This window comes from Lactuca serriola, chromosome 5 (genome assembly GCF_051521515.1).
Source record: "Lactuca serriola cultivar US96UC23 chromosome 5, Lser_US96UC23_V15, whole genome shotgun sequence".
NCBI lineage: Eukaryota > Viridiplantae > Streptophyta > Magnoliopsida > Asterales > Asteraceae > Lactuca > Lactuca serriola.
The window spans coordinates 297,058,254-297,078,761 of record NC_136412.1 but is presented as its reverse complement, the minus strand read 5'-3'; the positions used below and the strand labels follow the sequence as shown (position 1 = coordinate 297,078,761).

Below are 20,508 nucleotides of genomic sequence, written 5' to 3'. Positions count from 1 at the left end.
TTGTCTTGATAAGAATCAGCATTAACTCTTGAGTATTTTTTGTCAATAAATGTTTCTTGAAAAGGGAATCTTATATGTCAAGAGGCCAGTGGGAGTCTTAATGATCTTGAAAAGCTTCAAGAATTGATCAATCTCTAGTTGACATATTCTTGTTTTCTATGCCATTCCAGTTAAGTTAACTATGCATGTGAGTTCTATGAGTTCTCATTTGAATGCATAGAGGCAAAGCACCTTGATTAATAAAAGTCCATTGATCTGTACAGGTGAGTTGCTTAACAACTTGGAAGCAATGGTGGGCACTTGTGCTGCCATGAGGCAAGAAATTAAGAGTGAACAAGTTCAGTCTATATGAGTTTGGATTTGTCACAAACCTTGTCTTGTGATTATGGTTATGGAAAATCCACATGGATAGGAACACATACACCATAAAATCTAAGTGTCATAAGGTTTCTCTCCTTCATGAAAATGATTGTGAGGAAACGCTTTCACTAAGAGATATTTTAAGGAGATAGCAATTGTGATGTTTGCGTTCTCAAATTCAATTATGATTACGACATCCCTCTTCATAGTTCGAATTGTGAGATCTGGCAATTAGTTTGAACATTTAAGACTTATTGCTATAAGTTCTAAAATGCTTTAGACACATATGAGCTATCTAAGGAAAGGTGTATGAGTTTGAGAAGCTTAGATAAAGGCTTATCGAAGCATATTGTATTAGAAATATGAACTTTGGCAAGAAAGTTAATAAGTATTGATTTCTAAAAGTCCAGTTAATTTCTAAATACATGTTAAAGCTAGTGTGAGCATAAGTGTTATGCTGGTAAGGACTGAATTATCATGTTAGTGGGAGTATAATCATTATGTTGCAAGTTAACAATATTAATTATAGAAAACAAAGTTTCTATTTGCAAAGTTGCAGGGGTTGAAAGGTTGTTTTGCTATAATTAAGGGAGAGAATATTAAACTTCATTTCAAATCGAAAAGCTTAGATGGAGAAATTTTAATCAAATTTAGTCAAAGGACATATATGGATGTTATGTTGAAATATTTCAACTTAAAAGAATTCTATATATGGCAATATTATAGCAAGAAACTGGTAAAGTATCACGTTTTTCATGAATCGAGTCCCATAGACTTCTGGTATAGGATCGATTGTAGATGTTGTAATATTCGACCGTTCTAAATTTTCCAATAATTAAACAACTGTCAAGGACAATCTAAGATTCGCCAAGGATTGGTCACTTATGGGCAGTTGGAAGTATTGTAATGGATGGACCATATCGACATTATTATGAATAGATAGGATTCTATTTAAAATGAGTTGTCATATGGAAAATATGGAAATGTTTCCATATTGGGAGTTGGAAATTAAGAATTTATGTCTAGATTAGAAACTTTTATGCAAGAAGGATGTTCAACGGAATGTACTTTGAATGTGAGACTTCAAATCTATGGAATTGTTTTGGAACAATCTCCAATATAGCATTTTATAATTTCATTGGCAAAGTCTTGGTGACTTTGGTGTTGTGACATTACGAAAGGATCATTGCATAAAATGTTAGAATCTAACATATTCTACTAGTGTCAAGAATTTGGTATTCTTGCACTTATGATAAGGATTTGAAGTTGTGAAATGAGCATCATTGGAAATGTGTTCATTTTATCTATTTCACAATGTAAGGACCATAGGAAAACAGAGTGTGCATGCTTGGAGCATGGGACAACTGTTGTTATAATTCAAGTAATAAGTTGATTATCCGAAACATTATACAATGAATAATGAGTAATCAATATGGTGATTAAATAAAGGTGTTTTATTTATACTCAAAAGTTTGGGGCCATATAGGATTAGTATTATTTTTATGTTTCACTTTGCATGTTTTGACTTCCCGAATAATAAGATTATTCAAAGACAAAACTGCAAATTTGGTCCTTGTGATTTGCAAAAATCTTTGTATGGGGTCCAAAAAGTTTTCGGCTTGCACCAAAGGTCCAAAATCAAGGTTTTTCTAGGTTTTTGGTCCAAAAAAAATTGAAATTACCGATTTACCCTTTTAATTTCAATTTTGTATTTCCTTTCTTATTTACTTTAATACTTTATGAAATAAAAATAAAAAAACAAAAAAGATAGACCCTACTCCACCCCTACCGTTACCCCCCCCCCCTTATCTCTCTCTCTCTCTCTCTCTCTCTCTCCACCGTATACCCACATTCTTTTTCTTTTCACCCAAGAACACTTCATCTTCTTCATCTCTTTTTTCTTAATCAAAATTTCATATCCACACATCTTCTCCGGACACATGACACATACAAGCACTCATGAACATACCTATTAAAATACACCGACACACATTACTGAAATTCAACTCTACATGTTCGATCCCTGGGAGCTTCCAGGTGACTAGAAATGTAACAAAATGGAAAGAGCATTTAGACAAAAGATCAAACACTTGGTAGGCATCAACCATACTTTAGGTTCGTGGGTTGCAACTTTACTAAGTAATCAGTCATGTTCATTTCTTCTTACATCATTCCATTCCCCATTCTTTCAACTTTGAAGCTAAATCATTTGATTCCTATTTTGAATAGATCTTCATTTGATCGAGTAACTACAGTGAAATTGGATCTCTATGTTTGAATCAAAGAATGGTTTAAATTGGATCTCTATGTTTGAATCAGAAAAGGGTTTGTTGATTGTCAACAACTTCTTTATCCACCACATGAACCTCATACTCCACCAATTCATCTTGTTTCTCCACCACTTTTGGTACACTCTGGTAATGGAGATTAGTAGTTGCTCTTTCTTCACTCTTTTCATCAATTAGCCGTAGAATAAGGATAAACAGTTGGAAGATAAGAACCCTCTAGTTATTTGTATTGATCGATGTAAATAAAATTTTCGTACCGTTGTTGATGCAGGGGAGGTGAGGTAATAGTCAGAGCCCGAATTCCAAATGAATGTCCTTTCTTTTGATCGGGAAGGTTGAGCACCGGAGATGAAAAGTCATCGCCACCGCCTGCAGCGGTGTACTACAGATCAAAAAATGGTGAAGCGAAACACGTGCAGATTTTAGGGAATGGAAGTAAATGGGCTTCAACGAGAGTAAAATGAATTTAGGGATTTGAAGAGTGATATAAATAATCTTTGAAATCAGGAGTATATCGTCTATATATATATATATATAGAGAGAGAGAGAGAGAGAGAGAGGGGGGGGGGGCGGGAGAGAGAGAGAGAGAGAGAGAGCATTGCTTTTTCTTTTTCTTTTTCTTTTATTTTTAAATTAACAAGACATTAAAAATAAAAAAAGAAGAAAAGAATTTAAAAGGGTAAAAATGTAATTTCAAGTTTACTATGGACTAAAAACACATAAAAACTTTGATTTTGGACCTTCTATGCTAGTGGAAACGTTTTTGGACCCCATCCAAAGTTTTTTGAATACCACAGGGATCAATCTTACAGTTTTGTCTTATGCAAACCATCCATAGTCGCTCATACTTTGGAAGTAGGTATGAAAGAAGATTGTCATGAATTGGCTTGTAGATTGTCTAAACTGTATTAGACATAGCAAAAGTCTTTTGCAACGTTCATGAGTACTTATGAAATAAGATTTGAGTATTGGATTAAACCCACGCTCACTTAAATCACTTCATGGATTTTATCAGAGTGATTAGTGAGACAATAATATCTTATATTCTTGAAACCGAGACATGTGAGTTGTAATTTACAAGTCGGTTGCACATTGATAATATGTAAACGCACCAGTAACTTGGTGTTATAAAACATATTGTTGTGTGTGATTTGATGAGTAGGAACAAGCGAGCATTTGAGTCGAAGTTTATCCGTTCCTTTTACCTTAAGAGGGATAAAAGCGATATTTATGGGCCCCTCGATGATTTAGTGATGACACCCTAAGCTCTTGGCAAAGCCTGGACTAAGTTGATGTTTTCAATTGTAGTCTGTTGTCAGTCGTTATAAATCGGAAATCGGGAAACAACATATGAACAAAGAGTATGATTAAATCCATGTCTCAGTTCATACGATATCCAGAATGGAGGAATATGTGATCCTTTATCTAAAGGACGTGTTACTAATAAGATCAGAGTTGACAGCGGCTTTTGAAAGCTACGATTACTAATCAGGTTCTGAAGTCGTATTTGCAAAATAGTTATTAGACTTATCCAAGTGGGAGACTGTTGGATTAGGTGTCTACGCCCATAACTATTTTGGTATGTACTTGACTGGATTATGAGCATGACCTTTTTGTGTTGCCTTCACCTTAGCAACTGATAGGATGAATTAAGGAGAAAGAGGATTTAATTATGATTTATTAATATATTAATGAACAAATCATATTGTTTAATTAATATTAGTCAATAATTAATTAAGAATTAACTTTGTAGCTAAAAGAGATTAATTAAATAAAGGGTACTCTGACTATAATTATAAGATAGTTACAAAGTTGGGCTTAGGATCCATAAAGGAAGCATGGACGAATTCTATATGGAGGTCCATATAGAAATCGTCCAAAGGCCTTCTAGAAGGGTCTTTGGGCTACTTAAGGATTAAGCAGTTGGATTAGGGTTTCGTAGTTGGTAACCCTAGAAGCCTAAGTATAAAAGGAACCCTTGGGCCTTGGGCAAGCCAAAAACGTCCCTAACCTTCTAAGAGAAACCCTAGGACGTTTTTGGTGCCTCTTCCCTCTCTCCTTGTTCATCTTGTTGCTTATGATGTTTGTGACTCCATTAGAGGTGCAACATTTGAGGCACTAAACTTTTAGAAGTCAAGATCAAGAAGTTTTGTGATTGTTATTGCTACATAACAATCAAGGTAAGATCTAAACCCTAATCATTTGTTAATTTCGATTATAGTATACTAGATCTAGGGTTTATGAGCTTTGGATGATTATTGCATGTACATCTTGATAAACTAGATCCAAAGCTTTAGGGTTTGCATTTGCACCATAGGATTGATGTAATGCTCAAAACCCATCAAGTAGGTAGTGAGGTTGGTCTTATATGGTGGTAGGTAGGTAGTTGTGGTGTCAATGAGGAAAGAGATAGTGGTGGTGGTGGTACATGAGAATTTTAGTCGATTCATACGTGCTTAACGAAATGACAAACGACAACTGAGATATATACTAAAATTGGAGGATTTTCCAACCATGAGGACCAATGGTGTAAATTTCCCAAACTAAGACTATACATGTAGATTTGTGTATACCATAGGTGACAAATTGTAATTTGCTCTAGATAATATGTTAATGTTATGGGAGTATAACAATTATAGAGAATGCATTGAGATTGTTCACATGATTTCGGAAAATATTAATTAATCGTTGTCTTATTTAATTATCATTATTGGTTGTTTAGATACAATGATCTATAACTACAATATAATATATGCGTCTTTACAGCTATTAATTTATCTGTTGAGTGTTGCCCGTATATAGTTATAACAAACTTTTAAGCTTTAAATTTCAAATTTCGTACAAATATAAAAAAGAAATACATTATAATGCCATCTAATCAATATCTTTGTCCATTTAATGGCATTAAGCTTTAAATTTCAAATTTCGTACAAATATAGAAAAGAAATACATTATAATGCCATCTAATCAATATCTGTATCCATTTAATGGGATGGTAGTTCATCATTATCTTTGAAATATAACCGTCGTACCACGAGTAAAGGACAAAATTTATATCAAGTATTTTATTTATTGCTTTTCAGTTAAATTTTAAGATTATTTACTTTAATCCTCTAAAGATATAAAAGAAAATGTAAACTCGAATGTGAAAAACAAAGCCTTGATTATTCATATTAATAATATTATATAGTTATCTATAATCATATTTTAGAATAATATATAATTTTTTTCATTGATCAAACTATTAGAAAATCAAATGAAGTGAAATTGCACTTGTGTTGTCCATCAATAATTCATGCATAGTTACTGTCTGTCAACCCCAAGTGAGTATTCTTTACCCTTAAACCTGACGCATTATTGTAAATTAGAAATTAAAAAAAAAACAAGAAAAATATATATTTGTTTTTCATTTTAAAAATAAATATCAAGATTTTAAAAACCAGTTTGAACCGGTTAGTCAAACCGGTTGGACAAAAAACCGGAGAAGGGAGCGGTTCAACCAACACCGATGTTATGTTTATTTTTAAACTTGATTTTTATAAAAACCCGGTTGAACCAGTTAAACTAAATAAAAACACATGAAAATCATTTTCATAACAAACTTTTTTTTTCCAAATCTATTTAGATATTTTTGAATAAAAACACATGGTAAATGTTATAAAATTTTTTAATGTGTTTGTATTCATTTAAAATAATATTTTGTTCTTGTATTATATTTTATTTTATTTTTGATGTAGGAGAATTGATGTAAAACTAATGGTTATGAGTTTAATTTATTTTGGTTGATCTTCATCTTGTATTTATGTGTATTTTTTATTTTTAAATTTGTGGATGTCTATATTTGTGTAGAAAAATACGAAAAAATATGAAAATTATAGAAACCGGTTGAACCGACGATCGAACCGGTTAAACCGTGAATCAGTCACCATATCGATTTAATTAAAAAACCGATTTTGAAAATAATGATAAATATAACGTTTATGTAAGTTGTATTACATAAATAATATATATTTAAAAAAATGTTTAATGGACAAATTTATTTCAGTAAGATTAATTATTAACAACTGTTTATAATTAACTAGGTGTGAGACCAGTATACTATACAGATTGTTTAAAATAAAAGTTTAATTGCTAAAAAAACTAAAAATGATATTAAATCAAAATCAATTATAATGAATTACATTGAATTTATCAATTATAGATAGTTACTTTCAATTTGTTTCGGATTGTAATGTATTTTTTTTCTATCAAAATTATTTAAGAGGTTGAACTTAAACTTAAAATGATTTTTGATCCATATAAAATGACTTCTATAATTTAAGTTAAAGTTTGATTTTGAAGCAGTCAATCAATATGTGTTAAGAAATTGATGTAAGTTTGGTATAGGTAAATTGTAATACCATATTAAGAAATTGATGTAAGTTTGGTATAGGTAAATTGTAATACCATATAAGCAACATGATATTATTTTGAAAAATATATACGATTAACTTAGAATTGGGGTGACACAATCAAAATTGGATGTGTATTTATAATATCATAGGAAAGAAACATATATATATATATATATATATATATATATATATATATATATATATATATATATATATATATATATATATATATATATAGCATTTATATTTTCAAAATTAATAGATTAAATACATTAATTAATTAATTAATTAATCTCATTTAATACAAAGCAACTACAAAATGACATGTGAAATCAATTTATTAAAAAAAAAAAAAACTATAGAATTACATTTGCCAAAAACTCTTAAGAATTTAACAATTAACAAAAAAAAACATTTATTTATTAGAGGGGATGTTTATAATTAATATATGATTCAAGATAGAAATTTAATTATCTGATTGTTTATTAATGATTATAATGATTTATGTTGATTCTTTCACATGATTCTTATTCTTTGATTCGTATTTAATTATTAATACTATTAAATACTTCAATACTAAAATAAATATTTTCATTAGATAAATGGTAAGTATAATTTTACATATTTTCCTTGCAACTTTTTCATCAAATATATTTTCCCCCCTTTTGAGCCATTTTATTTATCTCTTAGAATTTCTCCATATATATACACACCGCCTGTCCTAGTTGTCCAAAAAAAATTTAATTAATTAAAAAATATTTTTTTTGAAAAAATATTATATTTTAATATTTTAGAATTATATTTTTTGACTCTTTAAAAACATTTTTCCTCCATAAAAGTTATTATAAAAAAATTGCCCTCTCTTTCGAAAATTTGTATACACACATTATATACCCATACATATTGTAATTGTGTATATATAACTCTCTTGTCGACTTTTCCCTCTTAATAGTTATGTTTAAAAACTGTTAGCAGTTATACACACACACTCTCTCTCACATAAAGTCAGTCTCATTTTGACATTTGAGGAAGAAAATGGGGAAAGCGATGAGGTGGTTGAAGGGGCTGTTCAGTTTCAAAAAAGAAAACGACCAATCAAATTCCGGTAGCCGGAGAGACAAGACTACCTCATGCATCGGTCGATCACGTCGCGATTCCTCCACTTCTCCACCAGAGCCTCCCTTTCTGAAACCACTATACAGCAACAATTCCATGGAGCAAAACAAACATGCAATTGCAGTAGCTGCCGCCACCGCCGCAGCCGCAGACGCCGCCGTGGCTGCAGCCCAGGCCGCCGTCGCCTTCGTCAGACTAACAAGTTATAATCGCGTCACCGTCAGGGAGAACTCTGCCGCCATTAAAATCCAAGCTCTGTTTCGTGGGTACCTGGTAATTCTCAACTTCTATTCATTTACTTTTACATCAATCGACATATAATCAAAAACTTAAAAACCCAATTCGAATTCCAATAAATGGATTCAAATTATGTGGATTTAACAGTCGAGGAAAGCATTGAAGGCATTGAAATCGCTAGTGAAGCTTCAAGCAGTTGTGAGAGGTTATTTAGTGAGGAAAGAAGCGGCAGAGACTCTACATGGCATGGAGGCATTATGCAGAGCACAATCCACTGTTTGTGCACACAGATTTCGTCTTCAAGATGATAAATTTCACTCAAGAAGATCAACTGTAAGCAACCCAATTCGTCAATTTCACTTTGTGTGTGTTTATTTATGAAAAAAATTCTTGTTAATTTACAGAAGAGGGCTAATGAGGCAAGAAGCAGAAGGATTTCAACTTCCTTTCAAGCACATGGGAGGCCCAGCCCAATAGAGTTTGATCCAGAATATCAGGCCAAGACATGGGCTTGGGGTCCAGACTCGGGGGCCCAAACCCCAAATTTTAGCAACCCTCATCATCTTTCGACACCTAGTTTACCAAACCATCATGTATTCGACTATGGCTTCTCAACAACACATAACACCCCTCGTTTTTCATATTCGTGTGGGCCAAACATTTATGATTCGGTCTATGACAAGGTTTCAAAAGATGACTCATTTGCGAGCCACCCTGGTTACATGGCTAACACCAAGTCTTTTAGGGCTAAGGTGAGGTCCCATAGTGCACCAAAACAAAGGCCGGATTATGGGTTTGGGTTCAAGAAGAGGGTTGGTCTAAATGAGGTGGAATTTGGGGCAAGGGTTGAAAAGGAAAAGTCAAAGTCAAAGTCACCATCACTATTAGAAGTCAACAATTTCAAAAATTTTGTGATGGGAAGAATTGGGAAGTCCTCAAAAGTCCAATGGGGGTGAGTAGGGTAAAGGGTGTACTTTTTCTTATATTTGTAGTAGGCGCATTTAAAATGGGATTAGATAGATAGAGGAAAGTTGTGCAATTTTGAGTTAATGTCAACATATGAGACTTATAGTTTTTGACTTAAGTAAAACAAAAATATATGGTGTGAAATTATATTCTTATATTTTAAGCTTTGAAGTTTTTATTGGTTAAGTGATTGATAGATGATAAATCATATATATATATATATATATATATATATATATATATATATATATATATATATATATATATATATATATATAGAGAGAGAGAGAGAGAGAGAGAGAGTTAGGTTCATATACATCCAACAAATATTGTGTGAATGTAAGGACCAATCACAATTTAAGAAAAAAATAAAATATTAATTAATATGGATATAGTTAACTATAGAAAATAATTAAAACATTTAATTTCCCCTTAAATGAGGAAGTCGGTTACATATTAACAAGCGAAATAAAGTCCTTCATTATTTATATGAAAATCAATATTCAATCGGAAAAATGATACTCATGGTTAAAACTCATACGATAATTATCAAGTATGTCTCATATATATTTTTTTCCTTTATTAATTGTTTATATAAAAAAAGATTTTTATATTTCACTAACTCAATTGATAAAAGTTACATGAGCCTAAACCATTTTGCCTTTACATAAGTAAGAAAAAAAACAAAAGGAATTCAAGAATTAAAATAATAATTTTAGGGATTTTGTTTCTCAGTGTGGTATTTTTTTGTATATTATTTAAGAATCTAATCACATTCTTGTAAAATATGTTTAGTTTCTTTTTCTTTTGCACATCTATAATATTGATTTATAATTTGTTTTTAATGCTGCAAGAATGGAGTGTGGAGTGAGAATGATATGTTATTGATGGATGTATGGGGTGTATTCTTTAAAAATATTACTTCTCAACAAATAGTATTTTTTAAGAATGAATGAATAAAAAAACTACTAAATGCAATCGTCTTCTTTACAAATGAAAGAATGAAAATTCTTTAAGAATGAAAGAATCAAAATACAAGTTCATATTTGTTGAATGAAGCCGTATTCTCAAAAAGTCAGATTTATTTTAAATTTATCGAATAAGATGTTATATTTGGTTTAACTTTTATTAATTAATTCTATATAGTTTCCTAAAATGTAAACAAATCTTAAATTCTCTCTTTACAATATTTCATTTTTGCCGTTACAATTAATTATGTATAATTATCCAATACATGCTAGTCTATGTTAACAATATGTACCTTAAAATCACAACCATTTATTCTTTTAATCTAGTGGTCTAGATTTGGTCACACATTCACACAATAGTTATGATTCACATTTAATCCTAACCCTATATATATATATATATATATATATATATATATATATATATATATATATATATATATATATATATATAGGACTAGGTTATTTTGTTTCTTACATTTATTGTGTTCTAAAATGCACCAATAGTAATTTAGTAAATTAAATAATTATTTAATTAAATAAATATAGATATTAAATGATTTCCATAATTATATGTATATTAAATGATATCCATAATTATAATTCTTTCTTTATGGAAACTAATTAAATCCGTTATTAATGTCAGCAATAACATTCTTTCAGAATGAATTTGCATCTACATTTTTATATATGAGTTCTAATTTTGTTTCAGGACTCATTCACATAAAATACAATAAAATTGCATGAAATATGAAGAACGAGAGTGTATTTTAGTAGAATACACTCTCATTCTGCTGGAATACATTCTCATTTTTTTACATATGAATTCATTCTAAAAGAATATTGTTGTTGACATTAATCACGAATTTAATTGGTTTCCATAAAAATGAGTTATAAGTATGGATAGCATTTAATATACATATAATTAATACTAAATTCCTATTGGTGCATTCTAGCATACAATAAATGTGAGAAACATTTGAACCTATCTCTCTCTCTCTCTCTCTATATATATATATATATATATATATATATATATATATATATATATATATATATATATATATATATATATATATATATAGAGAGAGAGAGAGAGAGATAACACACGAAATTAGTGGAACCTCGCAGTCCTCTTCTCCTCGTCTGTTAGGCTTACCTTCTATTTAAGTAAACAAAAATCAGGTCGTTAATCAAGGGTAATCAAATTCGTTTGGATTAAGTGATTAATAACGGACGACACCTTTAAGTGTCGGTCGTAGTCTGTAGTTATAATCAAAGTCTCCTGGAGGGAGAGCGAGAGTTTGTGTATAGATCTATACGGTGGTGACTCCCCACACCTCAGTTGTTCGCTATAGTTAGACTCGACCAGTCTAGGGTGACAAAATCTTAAGATCAATTTTGGCGTTCACTAGAATGTCAAGACAAACGAACTAGTCATTATCATGCATGGTTATAATGACTCACATAAAAATCCAATACCATCTAAGTAATCAACGGAAATCATATTTAGTCATTGTGATGATATAATAATACAAAACGATCATACTACTAATCGGAAAACATCGGGTTTTTCGGGGGAAATCAACATTAATCACTTGTACTTTCAATAAATATAATGCAAAACCTCTCATTTATACACGTTCTGAAATCATTCATGCATAAACCTATGGATCTTCACACTTTTTGTATAAACAATTGCCGTTTCAGAAAATATCGGATTTTCTGGTTTTTTTTATAAACTACACAAAACATTTTCATATCAAACCTGCTTATGAACTAACCAACATCCATATGTTGACGTTTTCAAAATAACTTGTATTCTCAGGTAACAGGTAAACTGAAGAACAATACCAAGTGTATTAGGATGTTATGTTTTGAAAAACTCTCAAACAATTTGCTGTGGAAATGTAATATTTAGACAATGTACTTGATGTGAACAATGTCAGTTGTAATATATTGATGCATGGTTATGTTTATGTTATGTTTCATGTATATACATTGTGATGATATTTAAATTTAAGTCACGCGAGCCCTCGGGCGTTTCCGCCATCTGATTCGGGGGTGTGACATCCAACGACCACCATTTATCCGCATCCTCAACCTCTTGTAACATCTGGATCCCAAGGTAATTCAATTTCCAATATTTAAGCATGTAAGGTCGCCACGGCATGGGGGAAGGTGCCACAACGTGGCGCTTCAAGAAAATCATTGGCTTATTTAAGGTCGCCACAACGTGGTTGCTGGCAAATGACAAAACCCTATTTCCAGGTTCTGCTCCCTATTTAAAGGAATGATGAGGCTAGGGTTCACTCACTCTCAACGTTCGTCAGCCCCTCTGAGTTTGTGCTAAACCCTAATCCCCCTCCTCTTTGTTAAACCTTGTTTTGCGTGCTAAACCCTAATCCCCCTCCTCCAGCAAGCAAATCTTCTCATCTACCTTGAGCACATTCTTAGACTCTTACAAGTCCTCAAAATCAAATCTTTATACTTTGCATGGCTAGTAAGCTAGATCTTGCTATTTTGTCCCTAAATCTTCATGTCCTTGATTTTTGGGTGGTGAGATTTCATAAAGTTTGCAACTTTATGAATCTCTAGGCCATTTATGGCCTTTGCTGCTTTGGATATGGATTTATTTTGGGTTTTAGTATCATGCTTGGAAGTTTTGGTCAAAAACTCTCATTTTGACCTTGCAATGCGAAATAAAACCAAACCATGAGTTCAAAAAATGTTAAAAACCAAATATGTAAATCACCCCAAATTATATGGACCATTTGTGTAATAAACTTTATAGTTTATAACAAAAAGAAAGTTATGCACTTAGATAAATGGGTATGATCATTACATATTCATTAGAAAAGTGACGCCACATCATATTCACTATATTATTAATATCACATCACTAACCCGTGTAAATGGTTACCACTCCATACCATTTGAATTTTTTTACATTAAATTTAATAAGAAAACATAATTTTAAACTTAAATAAATATTTTACTAATGAAAAACATAATTTTTAAAATAAAAAAAACATTTTACTAATAAACATTTAAAAATTATATAATTGTTTTCAAATCACTAAAAAAAATTATAGGTCTAATTATCACTTTTTATTTTACCAAAAATTAAATTAATCTATTAAAACCATTCAGATTTATTATTCTATTAAATTTGTCATCTTGAAATTTAATAATACTAATGTAAAAGAATGTGACTTAGGGGCCTTTTATGCCAAAAACCAAAATTTGGGCATTGGATTTTCTTGAGCGTTATTTCATTCGACACACCAAACCCTAAAACCTCTCCCCCTTGCGGGCGCTAACCAAAAAAGACCAGAAAGAACTCGATAAGAGAGCGGGAGAACGAGATGGATACGAAGAAAGAAAGCTTACAAGAAGGACGAGAAGGAGAAACATATGGTTTCAACCAATCACAGCCTCCGTGATCATCCATGAATAGCTTCACTCCACAATATAATTACGCTCCCGTGGACCAGTGTTCACATGTGGTAAAGTCTGTCACGTCGGCTTTTGACGCGTAAGAAACCCCCATACCGTTTAGCCTTATGCCGGTGAAAAAAGTGAAAAACCCACCCTCAGCCCTGACGTGCACTAAAAAACCGGTTCACGATCCGAACCGTTGTCCGAACCAAAAATCGGTTCTCCCCTGAATCGGTCCAAGCTAGAACCCATCTGATGCAGAACCGAACCGCTAGTTTGAAGTAATTCTCATTTCTGAACTTTAGGACCGGTTTCGAATCGGTCTACCAAACCAGTTTTGGACCGATTTTGAACAAATTTTTCGAGGAAGAGGATCTGCCCGTTTTTTGTCCTATCCTAACGATTATATAGCCGTTTAATCGTTTTATAACTATTATATGCCCGTTTTTTGGTCCTTTTTGGCCATATTTACCATTCCTTCATAGTATAAATAGGCATTAGATATTTAGCCTTAACCAAACCTCAAAAAATGGAACATCACGAATTTAGGTGTGTCTCTTAAACCCTTCTTCTTTTCCCAAGTTGTTAAGTTAAGCCCCTTAAATGAATTGTTAGGCTAGTGAGTACTCTGGGCGTACTGAAGAGTACGCTGCGCGTATTCGCGCGCTTAATTTGGACACGGACTCGCCTAGGTACGCTGGGCGTACCCAGGGTTACGCTGGGCGTAGCGAGCCCAAATGTAAACCCTAAATTGTGGCTTGTGCACTATAAAAGGAATGCTAAGGCCTTATCCTCAGCCACCATTCCTGAGAGTGAAACCCTAATAGAGAGTCCTCCTTCGTTTCTAGCTAGTGTGTTGGTGTTCTAAGCTTCAAGTGTCATTTCAAGGTGGTGAAAGAGAAGAGGAGGCCATTTTGGAAGCTAGGAGTTTGTGGGCAAATGTAGATCCGAGCTCTTCAGAGGTTGGAGCTTCTTTTTAAGGTAAAAAGCTCAAAACTTTCCTTGCCATTTGTGTTGTGTGCTTCTTGGACCAATTTCTAGGGTTTTTGGTCCCAAGGTGGAGACTTTATGAGCACATGGTCTCCATTGGCCTAGATCTATCATATTTCAGGACTATAAGAGTTGTATGTTCATAAAAATGCAATCTTGGACGTAAATATTGAGCCATGCAAGTGATCTAGACTTTTTGAAGAAGAAGGGAAGGTGTTAGAGGGTGTAGGGACCTTTACAGCCATGCAAAGGCTTAAAGGTTCCGACTTTATGGGATAAGAGGCTTAGGGAGAGTCAGATCTGGAAGTTGAATGAGTGTCTTAACCGTTTAAGACCAAAATCCAAGGAAAGGCTGAAATTGAGACTTACGTTGGGCGTAACTCTCAATACGCGCATCGTAAGGGGTTGAGACCCCTATTGTGGTTCGCCGGCGTACGCCCCGTGTACAGAGAAGGTACGCGCCGCGTACTGCCTCCTGTTGACTTCCGTTGACTTTTAGGGTTTTGGTCAACCTTTGGACTTTGGGTCAGGGAGGGGTAAAATGGTCTTTTACCTTTCTGTGGAATTGTAGAGAGGATTTAATCTAGCCTCTGAGAGCCATTATTTATTTGAGAGTGTGTTTATGAGTTTAGGCGGGGGCTAGACCAGTGTGTTCGTGTGCGAGATTATCCGAGATACCCGAGGTGAGTCTTCTCACTATACATTACCTAGAGTGGTATATATATGTGTAGACCCGAGGGTCTTGTGTGCTCTGTGTATGTATGAGATTATGTTCAATGTGATATATGTATGCTATGTGATTATATAGACCGGACCGGAGGGTCCAACGATATAGACCGTACCGAAGGGTCCAACGATACAGACTGGGCCGCAGGGCCCAACGAGCTATGACCGGACCAGAGGGTCCAACGAGCTACAGGACTTGAGGGTCCCGCTGAGACACATCGACTGGAGGGTCGTATAGTAGCCTCGAGAGGCGTATGTGTTGTATGTGGTATTTTGGGAAACTGACTAAGCCTTATGCTTACAGTGTTTGTGTGATGTGTTTCAGGTACCAGTGAGGATCGCGGGAAGACGCCGGCATGACCAGTACACACTATCGGAGTATTCATATATTTGATCTTGGGATGTGATTTTATGGATTTGTTATGTGATATATTGAGAATTGGGAATTTTTATGAATGAAATTGCATTATTAAAAAGTGAAAATTTGTTTTGAAATTTACGTTGTTACAAAAAAGCTCTCTTAGATAAAAAAAAAAAAAAAAAAGCTCTCAAGTTAAGCAATGGATTCGGCTTCCATTGGTGTTGGAGATTCATCAAACAATATTACTGTTATTAGCATAAAAGAAACAAATAGAAATATGAATATTTTGGGCAATTATGATTAGTGTATAATGTCGAGTGGTACGAATAAATCGCAATGCAAGAGATGTTTTACGGTGAAATTTGGGCCGGGCCATAATCAAACAACAATGGCGAAAGATACCACATTGTGGAATAATGAAGCGATTAAAATTTGGGATACGATGGCAAAGTTCATAATTCAAGAATGTTTGCCTTTTGACCACTTCGAAAACAAACGATTGACTTCACTCATCCAATATACTCTCCAACCATGATATTTTCATGTGAGCCATACTTCCCTTAGACGCGATTGTATTGAAATATGGAAACTTGTAACGAATGAATTGATTTTAAGATTCCAAGCTTTAGAAACCGGTGTAAATTTAACTTGGGGTGTTTGGACGGCTCCTCACGGTTCACCAGATTCGTACCTCTGTGTTACTGCTCATTGGATAAATCCAAATAATTTGGTAATGATGAAGCGTACGATTACGTTTGAATTGTTTGAGAATCCGCACACCAGTATAAATTTATATAAAATTTAAGATTGTGTGTATAAAGTTGAAGGAAAAGTTTTTCTATATCTTTTGATAATGCATCGAACAACACCGTCGTGGTTGGACAACTTAAATTAAAATATAAACCAATTTGCAATGATGTTTTTTTTTCATAGTCGATGTGTTGTACATATCATTAATTTGGTTGTGCAAGTTGGACTAACTAGCATTGAACTTATAAAAGATGGTTTCAAACAAATGCTAAAAGATATTTATAGTTCTAGTAATGCTCGATATCATAATTATATGAAGTTTTGTGCCAATGTGAATGCCCTTTGGTTAGGTCCAAATTGGAAAACATCTACCCGATGGAACTCCACCTGCAACATGTTTGAATGTGCCTTACATCAAAAAGATACTTTAAAAATGTTTCATGACAACCTTGCGAAACGTAATCGGGTACGACCCAAAATCAAGTTGTGATACTATCAAACTTGTTACGAAAATCTTTGGGTTTTTTTAAGAAAGCAACTATTATTTTTATCGGGGATTTATTATCCTACAAGTTGTTTAGTTTTAAACCAAATATTTTTAATGTGTGCGAAAATAAATGAGTTTGAAATGAGAGTCACAATGGTTGTTAATATGGTGAAACCGATGAAAACAAAGTTAAAAAGATATTTTGAAAATATGTCCACCGTTATAACTTACTCCGCCGCTTTGAATTTGACTCTAAATGTTAGGGGGTTTAGACTTTACTTGAAAATATTTGTTACGACTTGGGTTTATTGGATGATGACATAAATTATGCATCAAAGTAAGTTTTGAAATTTAACAAAGTTTTTCAAAGTTTGTTTGAAGTTTATTTAACAAAGTATGGTTCAACAAACATTCATGACATGATGCGAGATACGGGGGACATCCGGATCCACTTCTCACCAAAATAACAAAACAATTCAACTCTATAATACTTTGAGGAATGAAAATTCCAAACGAGCTTGGTCTAACACCCTTAGTAGCGAGCTTGGAAAGTACATTGGTTCCGATTTTTTTTGGCACAAATTAGTGTGAAAGAGTTTGATAATTTTGATATTTTGGCTTGGTGGAAAGAAAAGAAAATCCAATTTCCGATTCTAGCCGCTATGACACATGATCTACTAAGCTCCCAAGCTTCTAAGGTAGCTTCATAATCGATTTTTTTCTGTTAGTGGCAGGGTTATATCACTAAGAAGAAGAAAACTCACCCATTTGTCGGTGGAAGTGTGCATTTGCTTGAAATGCTACCTCGATGGCGTGGTGTAACACCCCAAGATTTCTCATTTATAGTCCCTGGGGATGGAAGGGTAAAGCCATGAAAAGCCTAATGGCTAAGTTGCAACTTTGGGACCAAGAGGAGTACGTTGCGCGTACATAAGGGTACGCTGGGCATATACATGTCAGAAGGAAACCCTAATGTCTAGGGTTTGGGTGCTATATAAACAACCTTATGAGCTCATAACCCTCCCTTACCCCAGCCTCCACTGCTTAGAGTCGTTTCCCCAAACCCTAGCCATTTCCTTGAGTGTTTGAGCTCATTGAGTGTTTCTTGAGTGTTTTAAGAAGAAGGTGGTGCATCAATGAGTTGGAGAAGAAGATCAAGCTTGTAGATCTGAAGTTGGTTTGTGCCTTAGAAGCTCCAAAAGGTAAAAAGCTTCAAACTTTATGCATATATGTATAGATCTTGCTATGTTTGCTTTAAAGAACCATTTCTTGTCCCAAAAAGTCCCAAGATGGTGAATGATGTGTTTTGGAAGAAATGAATTGTCCTTCTAGACTCTTGAAGGGGTTGTGAGTGATAAAAATGAGGTCCCAATGGCTTAAGATGTCCCATGCATGGAGTAGGAAGGTCTTAATGGATTAAGACCAAGTATTAAGAGCTTTCTGGATGTCCAAAGTGACAAAGTTCATGACTTTATGGGTCCTAGGCACATTTGGTCATTGGATCTGAAGTTTGGGCTTAAGTGCTTAAGCCATTAAGCACTTATTCAGATTTTGGCAAAACACTGCGTACGCCCAACGTATATACAGTACGCCCAACGTAAATACAGTACACCCAACGTACTGGGTCAACCACCCCGATGGTAGTCAACATCAGGATGAGTACACCCAATGTACCAGAGGAGTACGCCCCGTATACGTCCTCTGTTGGGCCTTTAACAATTGGGCTTCAGGTTTTGGGCTGTTTGTGGACTAGTTGGATTTGGGCCTTTGCTGGACTTTATGAATATAATGTTTTGGGCCAAGTTTTCATAATGGATCTTGGAATTAGACCCAATTAGGGAGTTCAACCCAATTTGGTAAATTAGGCCAATAATGGGCTTTGCATAAGAACTTTCAAGGTTATGGACTTAGCATTGAGCCTTGGCCCAATAAAAAGAATGGACATGATGGATTGTGTAGACCCTTAGCCAAGATTGTTATGTTGTGTATTGACTTGGTATTTATTATGTGATAGTTCGGGATTTCCGGTGAGACAACGATCAGAGGTTTTTGGTTACTTGTGAGGTGAGTTATCCTCACTATACTAAGGGGTCTAGGGCACCAAGGCCGACCCATTGGATATGATATCCTAGCAGTTGGTAGTATGTTGAGTACGAGTTAGTGTTGCATGCTAGTTGCTATGCCAGTTAGGTAGATTTGTAGGACTATATGTAGTATTATGTGATTATCTGTATGCGTATTAGTTGTGTTATATGTCAACATATTATGTGGGATGGGTTGAGGTAATATTGCTCCGTGCGGTGACCAACAAACCCGAGAGCATTCCAGATACGAGCTGAGAGCCACGTTGGGCTTGCCAGACTCGCACTGTGGGCTTGGGAGCATTCCAGACACGAGCTGAGGGAGACTCGTACTGTGGGCTCGGTGGTAATCTAGATGTGAGTTGTGTCCCCGGAAGGCAATCCAGACTCACATGTAGGCCCAGTGGTAATCCAGACTGTAAAGCGGTGGACCCAATACATGTTGTTATTTGTATAAGTGTTATGTGCAGTGTATCAGTATTTTGGGGGAACTCACTAAGCCTCAGGCTTACAATTTCAGTTTATTGTTTCAAGTACATCTGGGGATCGTGGCAAGGCAAATGCGTGATCGTGCAGCTCCTCATATTTATGTTTATGTTTCTGAGATACTCTGATATTACACATTTTGAAAACAAGTTTTGTAATGATTAATGGTTTTGAAATGTTTTTTAAAAGTTTAAATTTGGCATGATTTTTATGGGTGTTACACGTGAAACGGATACAAGACGTTGAACTACTAGAGGACAAAACGTTGCATGTTGAACAATAAGTACATGAGAAAGAAGTAGCGATAGAATTGCCGGTGCCACTCACCCTATAAGAGCTTGAGTATGAAAGAGCATTGTACATCGACACGGTGGATGAAGACTAAATCCAAACAACAATAAAGTTGTTTGAAGAAGTTTTATGATGTTTGAAAATGTTTTGTTATGTTTATGTTTTTATGTTTGAAGATGTTTTATGTACTTTCAATATAAAAATCCCCCAAAAAACCCCACGAAAATTGCTCTAAAATATGTCTAAATTCAATAGATATGCACAAACCACATTTCATACACACATACATACATACCTATTGTTAAGTGTGTTTTTTATTATTATTATTATTATTATTATTATTATTTTAATACGTCTAACTTTTAAAGATGCTAACCATTCTAACCAATTAGTCATGCATATATAACCTAGAATATCCCAAAAAACAAAACAAACATTCAAAAAAAGATGCAATTTTCGTCGGTTCTTATTGAAGAGGTTCAAGGAACCAATTTTGGACCGGTTTATGATGAATTGGTTTGCACTAAACCGAACCGGTTTCTATAGGATCGAATTAATTTGATGAT

General features: G+C 33.9%; 1 protein-coding gene across 1 annotated transcript; it reads left to right on the top strand.

Moving 5' to 3' along the window:
* The first annotated feature begins 8,010 nt into the window (after window positions 1-8,010).
* LOC145051724 (protein IQ-domain 26-like) lies at window positions 8,011-9,484 on the top strand. Its single transcript, XM_078999559.1, has 3 exons — window positions 8,011-8,431; window positions 8,543-8,728; window positions 8,800-9,484. Exons 1-3 carry the CDS (start codon window positions 8,078-8,080, stop codon window positions 9,349-9,351), a joined length of 1,092 nt encoding a protein of 363 aa, XP_078855685.1. The 5' UTR covers window positions 8,011-8,077; the 3' UTR covers window positions 9,352-9,484.
* The last annotated feature ends 11,024 nt before the right edge of the window (window positions 9,485-20,508 follow it).